Source organism: Melozone crissalis, unplaced genomic scaffold (assembly GCF_028551555.1).
Source record: "Melozone crissalis strain CALT ecotype California unplaced genomic scaffold, PUWL_Pcris_2 ptg000148l_1, whole genome shotgun sequence".
Classification (NCBI taxonomy): Eukaryota; Metazoa; Chordata; class Aves; order Passeriformes; family Passerellidae; genus Melozone; species Melozone crissalis.
In genome coordinates, this window is record NW_026535919.1 from 33,589 (window position 1) to 53,809 (window position 20,221).

The following is a 20,221-nucleotide window of genomic DNA, read 5'->3' on the forward strand; positions in this document are numbered from 1 at the left end:
GTGTAGTACTATGAGAGGGAACCAGAGAAGGATTCTCTTCTGGCCTTGTGTGAATGTAGTCTGTGCCCTGGATTACGAAATGCCTTGGTTTCTTAATTAAACCTTGTTTTTACTTTCTTGCTGTAGATAATAGAGAAAAATGCTGATCCTGAACAAATGCTCTTGGCTTATCTGCGAAAGAGGCGTATCCTTTTCTTGTCTGTTCCCTAAAGTCACTCATGAAAGCCTTATTCAAGTAAAATTCTAAGAAATTTTAATTCAAGGTTTAATTACCAGATTAAGGAAGTTGTGATAGCTTTAAGATAAATCAACTGCACTAAATGATGTCTCTTTCTTAATCCAAATATCCTTCAGTTGAGCTGCTGTATTTTTGGCCTGGCTTTTTAAAGAGATAAATTATGCCATCAGGCGCAATGAATATGTGTCTGTGTTCCTCCCCTCCCACCTCATAAAGAAGTCTAAAAACCTAGGGGTCAGTAACTTGACAGAATAAAAGTCCCCAGGCTTTGTAATAGTCTCTCTCCTGGTAAAGGGGAGATCTTGTGATGAAAACCTGAGACTGATGGAATTTTGTGGGGCAAAAAGGCATCTTCTTTTGGTGGCGTTGGAACATTAAAGTAGCTGTTTGTTGATTCACAGTTTTAGACTGGCCACTGTTCCAGATTCACAGAAATGAGCACTTCTCTCAGAAGTGTGATCCTTCAGATGTGATGCAAGGCAAATATCCTGTCTATAAATGGGCCTTCTGGGAGAAACTGGGAAATTTGTTTTAGTGTTCCACTGGAATTTCAAATATACAGCTGATTTGCCCATTACATATTTCTTCCTTTCCAGTTTTCACTTGGAGAAGTAATTTTCACTTCCCTTTTCTGTCACAACTTACTCCTCTTCCAAAATAAATTATAATCAAGTTTTCTGTTTTCTTGGGAAGAGGATTTTGGTCATGTAACTTCTTAGCTTCCATCTTGCTTTCACTGAAAATTTATTCCAATATAGAACAGAATCCAGTACATATGCTGATACCAGACAAATTCTGTGTTCCTTAGGAGTTTAGGAAAAAAGGTTGTCTCAAGCCTTTGAGTGGAATAAAGCCCAGAATGGAACCAGATAATTATTTTCCCTAATGACAGCATTTTCAGTCTGTCTTACAGGAACTAAGTATGGCTGTGGAGGAGGTGGTTGTGGTGCTTGCACAGTGATGATATCAACTTATGAGCCAGCTTCAAAGAAGATACGGTATCCTCAACAGAATATTTTGAAACTGCAGAAAAATTTATGATTGTTGATACCATTTCCAGATATGAAACCTTAAAAACAGAGTTGTAGAACTTGTACTTAATAGTAGAAGTATCTAGAGGAAAGGTCACTTTAATCCAAAAGGAGAATGCTGGAAAAATTGCTGTTGATTCAGCTGTATTGTAAATTTGCTGAACTATCATACTCAAATGCTTGATTTATAAATAAATACTGATAGCCCCTGCAAGAGGTCATAGGAGGCATTAATTTGAGATTCTTTGGCTTGACCACTGGAATGTGGCTCCTACCTGCAGCTCAGTATGGTGGTTTAAGTCCAGCTAGTAACTGAGAACCGTGCAGGTGCTCACTCACTCCCCCCAGCGGAATGGGGCCGAGAATCAGAATGCTGAAGGAGAAAATTCATGGGTTGAGAAAAGACAGTTTAATAGATAAAGCAAAAGCTGCTTGTGCAAACAAAGCAAAGTAGACAATTTACTCACTACTTCCCATCATCAGGCAGATGTCCAGTCACTGCTGGGACACCATCATCTGTGATGGTTACTTAGGAAGACAAACACAATCACTCCAAAACTTCCACCCTTTCTTCTTCTTCCCGCAGTTCTATATGTTGCACATGATGCCACATGACATGGAATATGATTTGGTCATTTTGGGTCAGCTGTCCCAGCTGTGTCCTTCCCAGTTTGTTGTCTCCCAAAGTCTCCTCATTGGTGGGGTGGGGTGAGAGGCAGAAAAGACCTTGACTCTGTGTAAGCCCTGCTCTGCAGTAACTAAACATCCCTGTGTTATCAGCACTGCTTCCAGCACAAATCCAGAGCACAGCTTCAAACTAGCTACTACTCTGTCCCAGCCAAAACCAGCATACTGTCATATAATTGGTGGGAAGGTAGGGTAGGCACAAGTGTGAGTCTTATCAGCCCTTTGATACTGAACTCCATTCCTTACATCCCACCCACAGAAAGAAAGATTTTGAACTGAAACCTGGAGTTTGAGTCCGTAAGCTAAAGACTGGAATAAATTGCTTTTAAGTTGAGAAAACATCAATCAAATTGTTAAATGGTTACATGTCATTGTACGCTGAAGTGTTTATTGGGTGGGGAAAAAACATTCCAGCTGTCCTTTTGTACAATTACATTACATTGGAATGCAACACAAATGAAAATGTTTAAAGTTAATGAAAGAGCTAAAATTAAAGCAGACTACTGAAAAAATTTAACTGTATTAAAACCCAATAATTTTAAATAATTTTATTGAAATTATTAAATGCTTTGAAGAATTTTGATTTTGGTGTGTTGTTCTGTAGGTGCACAGTTTGTGGTGATTGGGAGTGGGGCTGTGGCTGAGCCTCATCCCCAGTGGGCTACAGCTGTGTAGGTCAGGTGAGCAGCATTAAAAGCAATTAGAGCTGGAGTGCCCAGGGGCACTGACCAATCACCAAAGGGAACAGAGGGCACACAGGTGCAATGCATCAACATGAAGGTATAAAAGGCTGGGCTAAAGAGCAAGAAGGGCAGACACTTGCAGCCTTCTGAAGTGACATAATGTTACTCTGTATGGGCATACTCCTGAAGCCTTCTGAAGTGGTATGATGTTACTCTGTGAGTTGAAGCTTTCTCAATTGTTTGATGATACTCTGTGGATCATGGCCTTCTCAACTGCAAGGTATGCTGTGGCTTATGCTGCAACATTGTTCCTAAATAGGAACAATGGTATCTATTTTACATCAGAATTTCCTGTGGATCGGAATTTTGATTATAAGTTTGCAGCAGTAATTCTTTACTTTCTTCTGATGACTACAGCAATCTTCCTTTCCCTACCTTTCTTCTTCAAAATACAGTTGACAGATTCCTTGTGGGCAAGAGAGACGAGAGGGCAATTAGAAAAGACTGAGGTATTAAGGAAGATGTAAATTCCATTGAATTGTCCTTATAGATATGCTTTTATATGGGGGTCAAGAGACAGCTAAAAAGTGATCACTTCTCATTCCAAATGTTAATAGTGGCTGCTTTGTATGTAAGTATGAGCTATGTCTTGATTGACCGAAAAATAATACTCAGATTTGTTTATTAAATAATACTCATGTTCTTTATTCCCCTTTATGTTCCAAAGACACTATTCAGCCAATGCATGTTTGCTTCCCATTTGCTCCTTTTATGGTGCAGCAGTGACTACAGTGGAAGGTATTGGAAGTGCCAAAACCAGGATTCATCCAGTTCAGGTGAGAGTGCAGTATCACTATATAGGAAGATTACTAATTTCTTTTTTGTATGGAATGAATTTAGTGACAGTGCTTTTAGGGCATGGAAATTTAATAAGATTGTTGTTTTCCCTGCTAAGTGACAACAGAGGGCAGGGTTGTTTTCTGGTGGTTGATTGATCAAGGCTGATGATGGAACTTACTTTAATATTGACAGTCTGATCAAGTAGTTGATACGTGATGATTGTTGGAGTGGGTCAGGCTTTGCTCTCTTTGGGCTAATGACACATCTTGGACAGTGTCCCTTTGGTTCATGTTTTAGTATAAGTGCAAAAAAGACAGAAGTCTGCTGAAGGTTACTTAGCTTCTTTAGTAACATGTGCATCAACATCACACCCAAAATAATTATTTGCATTTGATATTGTTTTAAATGTTTTACTTAAAAAGTCTGGTTTATTACCAAGGCAACATTTTGTATGGCATCACCTATTTAAGAGAGCATTCATTAGAATGGAGATGAGTGCTGGAAGGAGTGTTGTTTGTGGTATTTCGTTTCAGGAAAGACTTGCCACGTGCCATGGCTCCCAGTGTGGGTTCTGCACACCTGGAATGGTGATGTCCATATACACTTTGCTAAGAAACCACCCAGAACCAACTTCAGAGCAGATGATTGCAGCTCTGGCTGGTAAATATTGCCACTTTTTAGTTTGCAGGTGTGTTCCTGAAGCATTTCTTCAGGTGCTTTGTGAGTGCTTGTCTGTGTGAGTATACATGTCTGCATGCATGGAGGATGTACTCTTACAAGCTGTGCTTTCTAGAAGAGTTGCTGCTGGATGGAGGCCTTGTATTCCCTGTCATTCTTTTATCCTGGAAAATGAAACACAGAGCTGTGGACTGTTTCAGGTGCTCAAAACATCCCCATATGTGTCTTTTGAAATGCTTAAAATCAGATGTGCAAAAATTATGTCATATTGGAGAAGCAGCTGCATGTGAGCGTCTCCAAGGTCCCTTTATGCCTGGTGTTGAGAATGTCATAAACCTTGCAGGACAGGCCCTTTGCAGTAGGATTAAAACAGATAGTCTGCATCTCTTGGCCTTATCTTCAGTAAGGGAAAGTGTGAGCATTTATTGTAGGTAAAATAGCCTTCTGTCATCTGTTGTGCTCTAGAGCCACAGTGGAGCCAAGGACATTTCCTGTTGCTGTGTGGTGAGTTTAAAGGTGTAACGTTAGTTTCCTTCACTTCTAGAAAAAAAGTCAGGGGGAAAGAGAACAATATTTTGAGTGGGTAAAAAATACTGTACAATCTCTTATTCTCCTGCTGACCTGGAGCCAGCATTCACTGTAGTGCAGATCTCAACTATTTCATACACCCCTTGAAACAACAGCATTTTTTGTCAGGAGCTGCAAGGTCCTAAGTCTTGTGTCACTGTTCTGTTTTTTATTTTTGAGAGCTGACACTTCTCCTTGAGCTTAAAAAACACAAAACTCACATAAACATATGACGTTCTAAAGCCACATCTTTAGAGCAAAACCTTTTCTGACTGATTTCCTTCCTTCAGGGAACTTGTGCCGCTGTACTGGATACAGGCCAATCTTAGATGCCTGTAAAACCTTCTGTAAGGTAAGAAGTACTGGTGATAGGAGTGCTAGATTGGGGGCATCAGTGTATATGCATATACAGGCCATCAAGATTTTCACTGACCCTCTGTTTAAAGGTGTCATTCTGAGTAAATGGTGTAAAAAAACCCCTTAGAAAAATTGATAAACAGAAGTGAACATGGTGTCTAGCCTGGATTATGAGGAGTAATCTGAAGTAACTCCATGTGGTTTACTGTGAGTTAGTACTGGCATGAATAAAAGCAGAATTTCAGTCCACGTTCTTAGAATTTATCACGCACTGCAATGTGTCAGAAACCTACCAAGGAGAAATGGGAGTGAACAGTTGGTAAAGGAAACAATACAGACCATCTACATCTGCTCTCACAATGTCAAAAGAATTCTACACAGTGGGAATTATTTTGTATTAAGGATGTCAACATTTGATGACTTAAAATAATTTTTTAATATCATTCCTTTAACACTTAATCCTTCTAATTCAGCTTGTTAATAAACTTCATCTAGAACTTTATTGAAATATAGAGTCACTCTTATCTTATGAGCTTTAACTCATTGCCATTCTGGGCAGTATGTCACTAATGGGATTTTCGTATCTTAGGAATCCATTTGTTGTCAAAGAAAAGCAAATGGAAAATGTTGCTTGGATCAGGAAGATAATTTGTTTGACAATGAAGAGAAGGTAAAGTTTTAAATATACTACTGATCCTGCTTCAATATAAAACTTAGAGAAAGAATATTGCATATAGTATTTGATAAATATGATATTTTATTATTCCTCGTGAGAAATTTGGAAATATTTTGAAAAATTGAGGATTCTATGTGTGAATTTGTATGGGGGGGCTCTGATAGCACTATCTGTGGTCAGATAATTGGTATAAGGTAGTTTGGGTCTCCAGAGCTGAGATTTGAACAGCTCTTCAGGGTCAGTACTATTAATAGTCTGAGCTTTACCAGTACAGTGAGAATTACATTGTGAAAGACATTAGGGCATATGTGAAATTTGCTTAAATCAATGATCAGTGATGCTCTGAGTACTGGTATCTTAGGAAAACTGCTGACTTGACTCTGGAGAATTGATACACTCTAAAAAATTAGAGCTATGATTGTGATTTTATGTGAAACCTCTTATCCATACAAGTATTTCACCTTGTTCTTAATTTTCTTTCAGTAATAGCTGATCTACCTCTTTGGGTTTTCAGTACTTTAGGTTGGCATGAAGCTACTTTGTTATAGTAGAACTACAGGAAGCCTGTCCTTAGTCCTTCAGTTGCTTGCTTCTGCACTGTCATTTGTGTTAGCAGTAGCATTTAAGAAAATATTATGAACACTTCTTTCACCTCAGCACCTCCAAATGATGCATGGTGATTTAAAAACAAATCCAAATGATAATGAAATTACTACATTTTTTACTAACTTCAGTGGCAGTCTATTGGTTTGGCTTTGCTTTTTCTTTTAATATTGTTTTGTGAAATTAATGATGAGAGAAGATTCTTGGTCTTTGCTTGTCTTCTTTTTAAGGTGTCCACCAGCCTGTTTTCAGCAGATGAATTCCAGCCCTTAGATCCCACCCAGGAGCTTATCTTCCCTCCAGAACTAATGGTACCTTTTGCTGCTTGTAGACTATTTGTTGCTCTGTTCAGAATTAATTCTTAAGTCCTGCTTAGCAGTAATTCATCAGAAGACATGTCAGAACGTTTTAATGTTGTTATACTCCTTGTTGTTTTTTTGCCCAGTAAGCTTATTGAATATTCGCATACCAAAAAAAAGTCATATTGGGAAAATGAAGCTGCAGAGTTAGATGTCAGGTGAGAAGGTAAAGAAGCAACTTAAACTGAATTTTCAGTCCAGCAGCTGAAGATAAAAATACTTCACAGCAAACTGAATAGCAAACAATTTTTAACATCGGAAAACAGTTTTGTGGCTTAATAGTTGTGTTAGTCTGTTCTCAGATGGCCGCCCAGATCAGAGAGTGTTTAGCCCCTGTGATTAAGGCATGCCGAAGATATAAACAGCTGGAATTGAAAGCGTTAGGCATCCTTAATTATTGACAGCAGTATTTGCCCTAGAAAAACTGAATGCTGTTTGTTTTACTTTATTACCATTGTAGAGATTCAAAGCCAGATTCTGTAGTTAGCTGACTGCTTCTGGAGAAAGATTGATGACTGCAGGACAGGAGTTCTTTACTGTGTGTTTGTACCAGCACTGGTTCACAAGCTATTTCCAAGTGATCAGTGCTAGAACAGCCGGAGACACTTAAGTGTATGCATAATCTAGAAGGGGATGCTGCTGTCAGTGCCATTGGTGCTCTCCAAGAACTACTACTAAGTATTTTTTCATCACTTTTTTAACAGTTTTAGCAATTGCAGGATCTATCCCTACATCTTTTGCTAGGGGACTGTTTATTATCATTCTTGTTTATAAGCCCACTGGAATTACTTGAAGACCTTTCACCCACACAGTCTCGACTTTCATCATTGTGCAAACATTAGCCAGCATAACATTTCTGTCCCCTTTTTATCCAATTTTAAAGGACTGTGTAGAATTGCTGTTGTTTAAGAACATTTTTGACTTTCAGTCTATTGTCTATTAGGCCTCACTTCTGTCTGTATGTCTAAATATTTAAATCTGCCATGTTTCTCCATCAGAGAATGGCAGAAAATCAACCAAAAAGAACTCTGGTTTTTCGTGGGGAGCGAGTAACATGGATTTCTCCTGTAAGCTTGGATGAACTGCTGGATCTGAAAGCCACCTACCCTAAAGCACCTCTTGTGGTTGGGAACACCAGTGTGGGTATGTATGTGATCAGAACAGCTCCTGTTGCTTTAGTTCCAGTGTGCATGAGAGGACCGGGGCTACGTTTGTGGTTCTTTTTGCATCTTCATCCCTAAGCTTACGTTCCAGTATGTGGGAGCTGTCGTTATGGAAAAGCTTTTTGTCTGCGTCTATTCCTGTCTTGTAGGACCTGACATGAAGTTCAGAGGTGTGTTCCATCCAGTTCTTATTGTTCCTGCAAGGATCCCTGATCTGAATGTGCTGAAATACACAAATGATGGTCAGTAAACATTACTTTTTTCCAAAATAGAAGATTTCTTTGCAGTAAGGAATGCTGCACCATTCCAGAGTGCTGAGCAACTCATTCCCTAAGCGTGCTTGGCTGTTTCCCAGGTCAAGGGGCTGTTGCCAAACACAGTGCAGGAGGGTTTTGGCTTCCTGACTCAGTGCAGAGCTGACCAGCAATATTATCTTGGGCCTTAGTGCAAGGATGATTATTCTGGCAATACTGGTTCTGGTGGTCAGTCATGCAGGATTTGCTCTGTGACTGCTGAATAGCAGAGAGATCCTTACAGAACCACAGGGAGAGTTAGCATGTGGCATGCTTGGTTACATTAGAAAAAAGGCTGTGATTAAACTGGCATCACTGATATGCATTGACTGATCTTGTTCTCAATCATAACAACATTAATTATAATGGGTTAAAAATGTTGTACCTCAACTTACATGTTTATACTAAGCGTGGAGATTTTTTTAGTTAGACTAGGTTTTGGGTTTTAAATAATTTCTGGTGGATTAGAACTACAACCAGAACAGGTCTCAGCTTAGTATAATAGTCTGAAGTAGTTGAATAAAAATTACATTGTACTAGCTTATAGCCAAATTTTTAAGGAAAGTCATATCTGATTAATTATTTGCTATATGCCCGAAAGGCACTTTTTTCTTAAGTGATAAGCTGTGTTTGATAGTTCTGTCGTTGCATTTAGAATATCTATTTTATTTCTGGTCAGCCATCCAGTTCTATTCAAAGACTAATTTATTCTTTGCTGAAAAGTAGCTAGGAATTGAAAAAAGCTGGGAGAATTCTTACTCCTTCTTTAAAGTGTGTAAATAAAACCTAGGTATTTGAAGGTGAGACTTACTAGTCCTAAACAAGAGATATGCAGTTTAGTTTGCCAGCCAGAAATAGCATTTCCTCTCTTTCATCAGATTTAAATGCAAAATATGTTTTGATTAAATTTTTCTTTTAAATACACAAAATTTAATATTGCTTTGCTTAATTAAAATGCATTAAATTTATTTCTGTTTTCATTTATACATTTAATTGAATCCCAGTATTCATTGAAAACATTCATTTATTATGTAAATAATTATTTTTAATAGAAGGGAACTGTGTACCATTTACAAAAAAAATCAGAAGTATAATCTTACAAAAAAAACTTCCGAAGTAAATGCATATGAGTTCTCTTTCTAGTGGGAAAAATGATACTGTCTTCATTGTTAGGACTATTTGGGTTTTTGCTGCCAATGCTACCTACCCCCATGTTAGAAGAATAACTAGCATGTACATATGCAAAGGAAGATGAAATTAGGATGGAAGTCATGCTTTGGAATAGGAAGTCTTTTGAAAGCGTTTTGAAGCTGACTCACCTTTGTGTGATGTCTCCTAAATTTTTACTCAGTCAAAGCAAGGTGTAAGGGAAGCAGTTGGGATGTGCAGCTGGAAGCACAGAAGGGATTTCCCTTTCAGCAGAGGAGGTGAGGTATTAGTTCTATTTCATAATTTCTAGGGATTTTACCCTCAGTCTCCTGAAATAAAGGTTCCAGTTCCTTTAAAATGCAAAGGCTCCTCTCCTTTTATCTGCCTTAGCTCCCATGAGCTGTCCTAACTCTTCAGTCTGAAGACACTTTAAAACCCAGGCAATAAAGCAATGCACATGTTACACTTTCATAATCTTTTGGTTACAGGGTTAACTCTGGGAGCTGCCTGCAGCCTCTCTCTAGTGAAAGACATCTTGACAAATGCAATTGCCAAGTTCCCTGAAGAGAAGACAAGGGTTTTCTGTGCTGTCTTGCAGCAATTGAGAACTCTGGGCGGAGAACAGATAAGAAATGTTGCTGTATGTTGGGAATTACTTACAATTACTATTTGAAAAAATTGTAACAAATGTGAAATTGGTCCTGACCACATGTAGAACTTGCATTTTTAATTTTGATTTTGCCATGAATTTTCTATCAATACCTCTTTTTGTAGCTTTCAATATGTATTAACGTACATATAATTTGCATCTCATATTGTCACTTAATATGATGATTACCGAGAAAAGTAACATAAACTTCTTTATTTTTTCAAGTCATTTGGTGGAAACATCATAAATAGAAAATCAACATCAGACTTGAATCCTGTTCTGGCAGCCAGCAACTGCATGCTCAATCTGGCTTCAAAAGGTAGGAGGAGATAGCCTGTCTCTGTAGCATTTAAATGTTCAAAGGGCTCTTAGAGATTTAGGTTCCTTGCAGAATTTTGTCATCTTCCTTCTGAGAATTTTATCTTTCATAATATCCATCACAGAATAACAAATATGTTCACTTTCAGAATAAAATACCAAAAAGAGAAAGGAAAGAGCAATAGCATTTATTTCTTTCTGGACTCCTGGAAATGCTCAGAATCTCAGGGGAAAAGCAAAAAAAGAAAAGAAGAAATGAACCCAAAACCTAAACAACAAAAGCCCCACCCTCCTAATAACATTCTACTTTTGCAGCAGTTCTTTACCTCTCAGTTTGCTTCCTCATTTTGTATGTTTTAGACTGAAAGGTAGTTATGACAGCAGCTGCAGAGATCTGGAATAAGTTGATAGGGTTGAGGGTGGAATCATCATGGCAGTATTGGAAGGGAGGATTATAGAATGGGGATTGACCTCTGAGTACTTTTTTTAGGAATCTGGTATTATGATGTTATGGAAGATGGAGCAACCATTTGAATTTATGGAACATATCACTGATAGTTTTTTATGTAAGCTCTGTAGTGTTTATTTATTCAGGAAGGCAGCAGGTATTTCTTGCTAATTAAAATACTATTGATATTGTGTTAATTGCACAATTGTAGGGAATTTTCTGGATTTGAGTTTTTTGTTTTTTTTTTTTTTAGGACAAAGGCGACAGATTTCTGTGAGTGATATTTTTGCAGATGGAGTTGGTAACAATACCATTACACCAGAAGAGATCTTAGTCTCTATCCATATTCCCTATTCTAGGAAGGTAAGTTATTAGTTTATTTAGATTTGCTTTATGCAGAATTAAAGACTATGAAATAAAGAGCAAGAAGGGGCATAATCCATCTGTTTGAACTAGCACTGTTACTGCTCACTTTCTGAATTCCTTACATTTATTCATTTCAGTGCCATAGTATCTCCCAGTTTCAGCCAAAAACACAACTCAGCAGGTAGCTGGCAATGCTACATAAAGAGTAATATTCAGAAAAAAGTTTGCCCTAAAATGATGAGGGAAATAGCAGTTGTCTAGATCCCCTGTGGAAAGGGGTCTTGGACAAGTTGCCATTGTGCTCACCAAAGCAGACTGCGCACCTGTGATATGACTGGCATCAAATTGGCAAAGCATTGTCATCTCCTGAGGATTTTTCCTTAAAATGGGATAAGATTGGATATGTGCATATGGTGGTTCCATAAATGTTGCTGAACTGAATAATAGTCTTTAACTGATACTGGATTTGCAAGAGTGGATATGGGATCTTAGAAGAGAATTATGGGTTATCTTATATGAATACTGAAGTTTGGCAATACCTTGAAGCCTCTAAACTTATGGTCTTGTTATAAATACAGTTCCACAAAATCCCTGTCTTGCTGTTATCTACCATGAAAAAATCTAGGTCATCTGAACTGTGTAGGTGATGGAGGATTGTGTACGAGCTGCTAGAAAATCAAAGATGCTAAATCTACTGAAAGGTCAAGAGGAGAAAATGCATGGTCTTGAATCCTCAGGAAGTTGAATTTGTGCTCTTAATTTTCTGTTCTCTTGCTTCACATAGCACAATAACAAAATCTACTTTCAGATACTTACATGTCTGCATTTCTGTAATCTTGCTCAGGGGGAGTACGTCTCTGCATTTCGACGAGCACCAAGACGGGAAAATGCTCTTCCGATAACCAATGCTGGGATGAGGGTCCTTTTTGAAGAAGGTACAGACATGATAAAGGATCTAAGCATTTTCTATGGAGGTGCTGGCTCAACAACAGTCTGTGCAAAACAAACTTGTTGGACCCTTACTGGAAGGTAAAATTTCTTTGTCTTGTGTGTCTCTGAGCAAAGGGACTTTGAGAGCTCAGGTTCATGTTCCTTGGGACATGAAAGTACAGAAAGATTTAATTTACCTGACTGATGCCTTGTATGTTCAAGTGAATGATCAAGCCTTAATGATGACTTTTCAGGATTGTTACATTTTGGAGTTTGCACATGAAGCTCAACTCCAGTGTGAATTATGCAGAGAGATAAGAGATGGCCTGTGAGATAAGTGGGTGAGGTATACATCAGTCAGTTGTGCACCTAAACCCAAGGATGAATAAATTACTCTGTACCCCATACATTTGATAATCCTCTTATCAGTGTTCTTGAGTCCTTCAGTTTGTCTCTAAAAATACCAAGTTTGAGAACATTAGATGTGCCAAATAAAGTTAGAAGCACAAGTCAAGTCTTCACCTTTTCAACATATCTTCATGTACAAGGTCTCAATAATCTCTGGAATTAGTCCCTGACTTTCCTTCTCACTTTGCAGCACTTTTCAAAGTTTTGGAGGAAAAAAATTGCAAATTCAAGCAGCATAAAAATAACACTAAATGAAACCCCCGTGGCCTTTTTTTGCTATTTAATATGCAACTGTTTCTTTAGTTGATGTTTTTGATGCTTAACATTATTAAATTTAGTCTAACAGACTTAATATTTTGGTATCTGTAGCTGTGTAACTATACAGAATTAACTGTGTTGAGTTACTTGAAGAAGAAGGTGCTTTCAGAAAATGTAACAGCTAATTAGATCCCTTGAAAGTATCTACATTTTGCATCTATATCTACTTTTTTTCAAATATGGGACAGTATCTGCAATATGGTGAGAATCAGTAAGACTGCTAAAGCAGCTTTAAAGCTGTAATAGGGTTTATTTGTGTATTTGTTTATTTAAAAATGCTGGCATAGCACTTAATTCCGTTTGCTTATGGGAGTTCAGCTCTGTGAGCAAGATTGATCTACACCATTTTAAAAATTGCAGACATTATTAGAATCAATATTTTAACTTAATTGTGATCAGGAGTGTCTGTGGTCGATGGTACACATAAATTACTGCAATTGGTATTTATTTTTTATTAGTCCTGGTCTGATTGTATCTATTATTCTTCCTGACAGACACTGGAATGAACAAATGTTGGATGAAGCATGCAGACTTGTCCTTAAGGAAATTGCTCTTCCAGGCTCAGCTGGTGATGAAAATGTAGACTATAAGAAAATTTTGATGGTCAGTTTCTTCTACAGATTTTTCCTGGAAGTATCGCAGTCATTGAAGACAATGGTAAATTAGTTCATAAAATCATGGAATGTACTGAGTTACAGGAGACCCATCAGGACCATGGAGTCCCACTCCTGGCCCTGCACAGGACAGCACAGGAGTCCCACCATGTGCCTGATAGCATTGTCCAAATGCTTTTCGAACTCAAGCTAGGAGCTGTGACCACTGCTCTGGGGAGCTTGTTCCAGTGCTCAAACACCCTCCGGGTGAAAAATCTCTTCCTGATGTGCAACCTAAAACTCTCCCCTCCCGACTTCATCTCCTCCAGTGCTCTCAGTGGGCAGCAGAGTGAAGAGGCCGATACCTGCCCCTCCACTTTCCCTTGTGAGGATGTTGAAGACCTCAGTGAGGTCTCCCTTGACTCTCCTCCAGGCTGAGCAAACCAGGTGTTGCCCATGCCTGCTCTTGTGCAAGCAAATAAAAGGGGTGTTCTTGCCATATGTTAGCGCTTGCAATTTGTGCAGTGTGCTAAATCATTGTCTATGGTGTTTGGAGCTACTCAATAACCTAAGTGTTTAACTCCAAAAGAGGCTGATGGAGAGATGCCCATTTAACTTTTAGATGCTCAGATATCTTTACCTTGGACATAAGGCTTTAAAAGATATTTCAGCTATATTAATGCAACAACATACCAGCAGCAAGCTCCCAAGCTCCCAGACCCAAAGGCAATATACAAAAGATCTTACTCTGTAGTTCAAAACACAAATAGATGAAATAGAAATAAAGGCTTTGGAAAAAAGCTGTAGATACTAAACCAACCCTCCTCCTTGTATGAGCTGTTGACTGGGAGATGAGGACACTAAAGTTTCACTTGCCAAGACATTCTAGGGTAATTTATTTTTTTTATTTTTGTCTTAAATATGTTCTTACATATCCCTTTAACACTTTTCTTCTGAAAAATATCCCTTTAACACTTTTCTTCTGTTACCTTGAGCTCTTTCCTCTAAATCAACATTACAGGTAATTGTTGAGTACCAGGAGTGATTCTGAGCCACTTTTGATCAGACCTCAAAACAAAGCTCTTCTGTCCATTCCTACTTGATGTTACTTACTTTAAAAAGTATATTTGTTGAATCTAATATAGTTTTAAATATTATTTAGTGACACCTAAAACCTCGACATTGTTTTCAGATTGTTGTTTTAGGCCTTTCTAGTTTGAGCCTGGAAAGCATTTCCTGTATAAAGACTTTGTGCTTGATTTTGATTGTTGGCTTTTCTAATTGTAATGTTCAAAATGTGACTTTTAGTAGTAATTCAATTCTTTTTCAGGATTCTTGCCATTATCCAGGCATACCTGTGGAATATGGGAGTGTCCTACAAGATTTCAAAACCAGAATGCCCCAGAGTATCCAAATATATCAGGCAAGTGATTTCATTCTGACAATGTTTTGTGCTTTATAAGACTAGGTAAAAAGTCACAGTTCAAACATGAGCTATTGCAGTGGAAGTGCCCTGAGTGCACATTGAGAGGCACCTTCATGGCTCCTCATGCCACGACACCAAAACTAAATGTGCAAGGTGGCTTCCTTGAATGACAAGTAGTCCTTTGAAATATCTGCAGGAGGTGGTCTGGAAATGCTTTCTGAGCCTGCTGGTTGGGATCAGCTGTGAGGGGCTGAGGGCTGGCCTGAGCCCGGTGCTGTGTCCCACTGGGAGCAGCCGCACAGGCTCACGTGCAGAGCAGGCCCTGCCAGAGGCCCTGGAGATCTCACCTGCCCTGCAGCCACCTTTGTCAAGGTGCTGTAAACCTCAGCTGGTGCTGACTTTCCCCTTGGACCCCTTGGTCTAGCCACTATGGGGAATTTTGTTCCTGAATCCCATGGTATTTCCCCTGGCAGGTGTGATGGGGATGCTCGGGGAGTGTGGGGCTTTGGGGGCAGCTGGCCGGGCAGGGGCTGAGCTCGGGGCCCTGTTGGGCCCTGGCCCCCAGCAGCAGCAGCAGAAGTAGCAGCAGCAGCCCCAGGGCCCAAAGCCCCGTGCCCCCTGCCCAGCACAGGCTGCCCTGTCCCTGCAGCTGCCACCCGAGTGGGGCCCAGGGGCCAGTGGCCGCTGGCAGCAGCAGGAATGCGGGCAGGGTGAGGATGCCCTGGCTTGGCTTTTGTCTCTGGAACAATGCGGGCTCAGGGCAGTGCAGAGCAGGCTGGGAAGCAGAGCCCAGGGCCTTTGGAGGCTGCAAGGCTTAAAGATCAGCCCCTGCAGCAGCCCAGGTGCAGGTGGCCCAGTTGCCAAGGCTGTGGTGGCCTTGAGAGCATGTGCAGGTGGATTTTGCATGGCTGTGGCCTGCTGGCGGCTCTGGGCCCAGGAGTGCCTGTGGCTGCAGCAGGAAGGGTGGCTGAAGGTTTGCTGCCTGCTTTGGTGGCATGGCTGCAGGGGCCAGTGCTGTGAGAGCCCCCTGTGTGAGAGCTGGTGAGAGAGAGCTGAGCTCTTGGGGACAGCGCTGTGCCCCAGGGCAGGAAGAGCAGCAGTGCCCAGTGCCAGGAGTGGTGTCAGTGGGAGCCCCTGTGCACAGGGACCCCGAGCCCCAGGGTGGCCGTGCCAGCACCCACAGGGACCTCCAGCCCGGGGAACGTGGAACAAGTGGAACCCACAAGTGTGCAAAGGCTGCCTGTTCCCAAAGGAATGGCCAGGAGAAGTCAGGTTTTAAAAAGAAACAGGATTTATTTGCCGAAGATCGGCAAATCTAGGATTTGCACAACATGTTTCGTTATAACAATCGTTATAACAACAACAACAACAACGTAGAGAACATATTTACATGGGATCCGATGGACTAACAATCTTCAAAACATATTTACAGGAAACTCGGAACGTAGAGAACATATTTACAAGGAACTTCAAAACTTTCAAACGTATTTACAAAGGCATGGGAGCAGTGCCATGATGAGCATGAGTCCTGTTAGAAAGGAAGCAGCAGAGCTGGACTCAGCTGGCAGCACTGGGCCCAGCAGGGCTGGGAGCTGGGCCCCAGGGGCTGGGCCGGGGCTGGCAGGGCTGGCGTGGCCCCAGGCAAGCGCAGGGCAGGCCGGGGCTGGTGCTCGTGGCAGCACAATCCAGGCCCCCTGCGGGCACCGTGTCCCTGAGCGGGGCCATCCAGCCCAGCCCCAGCCTGGCGTCAGGGGACCCAGTGTGTGTGTGGGCAGGGCGTGGGAAGCATCTGCTGTCTTACCTGTGGGGCTGCATCTTCATCCAAGGACCATGGGCTCCTCCTCATCCTTCTCGTCCACTTCCATCTGCTCGGTGTCATCCTCCTCATCTACGTCCATCTCTTCGATGCTGTCCTCCTCGTCTACTTCCATGTCCTCCACAGTGGAGGACATGGAAGTAGAGGAGGAGTCCACCTCCATCATCTCTTCCTCATCCAGGCCCAGATCCACTTCCATGTCCTCCACGGTGTCTCTGTCAGTCTGCAAGGGGCAGCACAATCTCCCAGTGGGCTTCCTGTCCCACACCATCCATTCCCACATGGCTGCAGCCTGCCCAGGCCGGGTGCCCCCTGCCTGGCATGGCACTGTACCTCCATGGGCACAGCAGAGCACATCCTGCTGGGATTGGCGCTCCAGATCAGGCGGCAGGAAAAGCCCAGGCAGCAGCAACAGCTCAGTGCTGAGGGTCAGAGTGCAGGGTGAGCAGCAACTGACCCCTGGCAGCCGGTGAAGTGTCTGCTGTGGTCGTTTCCAGGTGCTGGATGTTCCACATGGAGCCCTCTGGGAGCTGTGATGTCACTGAAGTTTCAGGGGTACTTTGCCGTGGGAGATGGGGATGGCAGAATGATCAAATCCTTGAATGGTTTGGCTTGGAAGGGGCCCTCAAGATGATCTGGTTCCAAGCTGAGCAACGTCTCAGGTTGCTGCGGCCCCTTTCCCACCTGGCCTTGGATGTTGCTGGGGATGGGGCATCCACAGCCTCTCTGCACTGGTCCCTGTGTCAGGGAGAAGCACCCTGAGAGTAAAGAACTTCCCATCATCAAATCTGATCCACTTCCTTCAGTTTGATCCCATTCCTCCCTTTCCTCTCACTGCATATCCTGACAAAGAGTCCTCTCCCACTTCCCTGTGGGTCAGGCTGTTCCTGCATGGTTACGCATGGAGCTTAACTTGCAGACAGGAGAGAGAGAAGCCACGTACCCAGTCAGAGAAAATGGGGAAAGTGGCTTGAGAACTGAGCGAAGATAGAAAAAGTAGAGACATGCAAGCATTGGTTTGGGTTGCGTGGGCTGTGGGATTCATGCCTTTCATTAGAGGCCACATTCCCTGTTGCACTCATTTTTTTTGTTGCAGCTTGTCCACGGCCAGCCTGCGTGAGGGACCTGCACTCCCAGAGCAGGGAGCACGCTTGCTTAAACTGCTTGTTAACGAGGTGAGTGTGGGATTTTTTGTGGAACTCTAACCACTGTGGATTGCAATTAAGAGGGTCCAGGGAGGGAGACCAAAATGGGGCTGGGCACACAATATGGGGGTGAACAGTGCAGGATCATTACAGTAAGCCAGGAGCAAAATGGTAAAAGAGAGTTGAAACAGTCTAGGGGAACGCATTTATGGAAAAAACAGCAGTTGAACTGGGTGATGCCCGTAAAACGTGCTGCATCAACATGAACCTGCAAATGCCCATGGACGAGACCATTGCATTCAGAGCGGTGTCTCTCTTTTACCTTGGTCACTTTGCCCTGAGGTATTACGGTTCCAGTGGTAGGCCCCTGGGCCCTCACAACTCCCCCCTTTTTGTTGTCTATAAAGAAGGCTTCTGCCATAGACTTTTGGAGGTATTTAGCAAAAAAGGATAAAATAACCAACACAATGAATACAATAAACCAAGTCCACAAAACCGTCTTAACTAAAGATGAAAGCCAGCCTTTCATCCCCCAATATTTGAAAAGTCCAGTGAACCAGTCGTTGTTGCCTTCTATCTGGATCTTGTTTCCTTGATCTTTTAGCAGCTGGACGCCCTGGTATACGGACTCCCTATATGATAGCAGGTAGAAAAAACACATGCCATCAAAAGCCTGACAGGCATGGCCATGGACAAGAAATTGTGGCTTGTCTGTGCAAGCAACCAGTTGAAAGCATGCGGCTCAGTGAGGAGCATCCAGATTCGTGCTGCAGCAGCAACCAATGGCAGCATCCTCTGACTTTGATAATTTATTATCTGGAGGCTTTGGTGTCCTTAAAGTAAACAGATGAAGAGATTAGAAGGTGGAACTTAAGTTGTGTTCCCACTAAACTTTCTCTTCTGTAAGGCAAGGGTGTGAACACAGCTTATTAGAAGAATCATGTATCAATGCTAAAATATAATTTTTACAAATGTTAAGACATAGATCCTGGTTAGTGGTGTCTGAGCCATCTTGGTCTTGGTGTGTGTGGTCAACGCTGCTTAGGAGATCTTCTTCTGTCCTTCTTTTTCTTCTTTCCCAGGCTGCTGCTGTCTCTCTTAGTCTTCCATTCTGTTCTTCTGATGGTGGCTTTGGTGTTTGCCTCACTGTTCCCAGAAAGAGTTTTTATGTATTTTGCTGGGATCGATCTTAAGAGTGTTGCTGTAAACACAAGGGCATCTTCTCTTTCCCAAGTAATTAATGGGACAGTGCCGACAATTTGTTTAGATTCGGGGTCTTTGCTCAGCACAGGTTGCTGGTGTTGTAATTGGGCTGAAGTTGAATTAGTAAAATTCCTGATGACTGGGGGAGTTGGCTCCATAAATGGGTTGTCCAAAAAGTTGAATACGTAAAAGGCCTTGGCCAGTGTCTCAATGGGAGAGAATATCTGGACTCCCCAGCTCAGTTGATCAAGGATCCTTTGGGTGGATCAGTGGGCCCTCTCGGCTTGGGACGGTCCTGTGTTGGAGTGTGGTATGCCTGTGACATGTTTTATACCGCAGTGGTCAGAAGCTTGTTGGAATCAGTGCAAGGTATAAGCAAGAGCATTATCAGTTTTAATTTCCTGTGGAAGTGCTAAGGTGGAAAAAACGAAAAAGTAATGTTTTAAAGCATCTTCTGATTTTTCAACAGCATGGGCAGAGGTGAAAACTACACAGTAAAAGGTGTCGATTGAGACATGGATGTATTTTAGTCTGCTGAAAGGGGCCTAGTGTGTCATGTCTGATTGCCAGATGTGGAGACTCTCTAGTCCTCTTGGATTGACTGCAGCTCTGGCAGAAGCAAGGCCATGTTCCTGACAGTTGGGGCAGGTGGCTACAAGGGACCTTGCCTGGTCTCAGGTAATTTTGAACATCCTGAGCAGCACAGGAATGTTTTGGTGGTAGAATTGATGGCTGATCCTAATATGTATAAAAATGATCTAAGGCATATTGCAGTGTTTCAGATGTTTGAAGTAGGCAATTGAGGTGCTCTTGAGTGAGAAGTAAGTAAATGTTCACAAGGTCTATTCCTGCAAGGGAGCACAGACCCTCTCTAGGTCTCCTGCAATAGTTCTGCAATAACTTTCTGTTGGGTTGTTATTGTTTTTGTAGTTTGGTGTGCTCTTAAAACGCATCCAATTATTATCAGGATCTGAGATAGTATAGTACCACTAAAACAATAATGTACGGAATTTTGGACTTACACCAAGGATTGCCAGGGAGAAAGGAAAATTAGGGTGGTATCTGTGTGCCTGTTTGATTTGAATCACCCAGGATACATTTTTTACCGCTGCTTCGGCCTCCGGTGTCAGTGATCACAGGAATCGAGTCCTTCACTGCCTTTAAGGAGGAGCAGGAACAGTGAACAGTGGCGTGAGATCTTCTGTGCTGGATCCCAGCAGTGAACGTACACAACTGATGCTTCCACAGAGCTGGTGGAGTCTCCGCAGAGTCTTTGG

General features: G+C 41.8%; 1 protein-coding gene across 1 annotated transcript; it reads left to right on the forward strand.

Annotated features, from left to right (window-relative positions):
* The first annotated feature begins 2,730 nt into the window (after window positions 1-2,730).
* Window positions 2,731-12,698, forward strand: LOC128948649 (aldehyde oxidase 1-like). Its single transcript, XM_054293407.1, has 12 exons — window positions 2,731-2,736; window positions 4,013-4,139; window positions 5,015-5,076; window positions 5,671-5,751; window positions 6,591-6,671; window positions 7,718-7,862; window positions 8,032-8,124; window positions 9,813-9,964; window positions 10,199-10,292; window positions 10,993-11,102; window positions 11,950-12,079; window positions 12,634-12,698. The coding sequence occupies exons 1-12, from the start codon at window positions 2,731-2,733 to the stop codon at window positions 12,696-12,698; spliced, it is 1,146 nt and encodes a 381-aa protein (XP_054149382.1).
* Window positions 12,699-20,221: the final 7,523 nt, after the last annotated feature.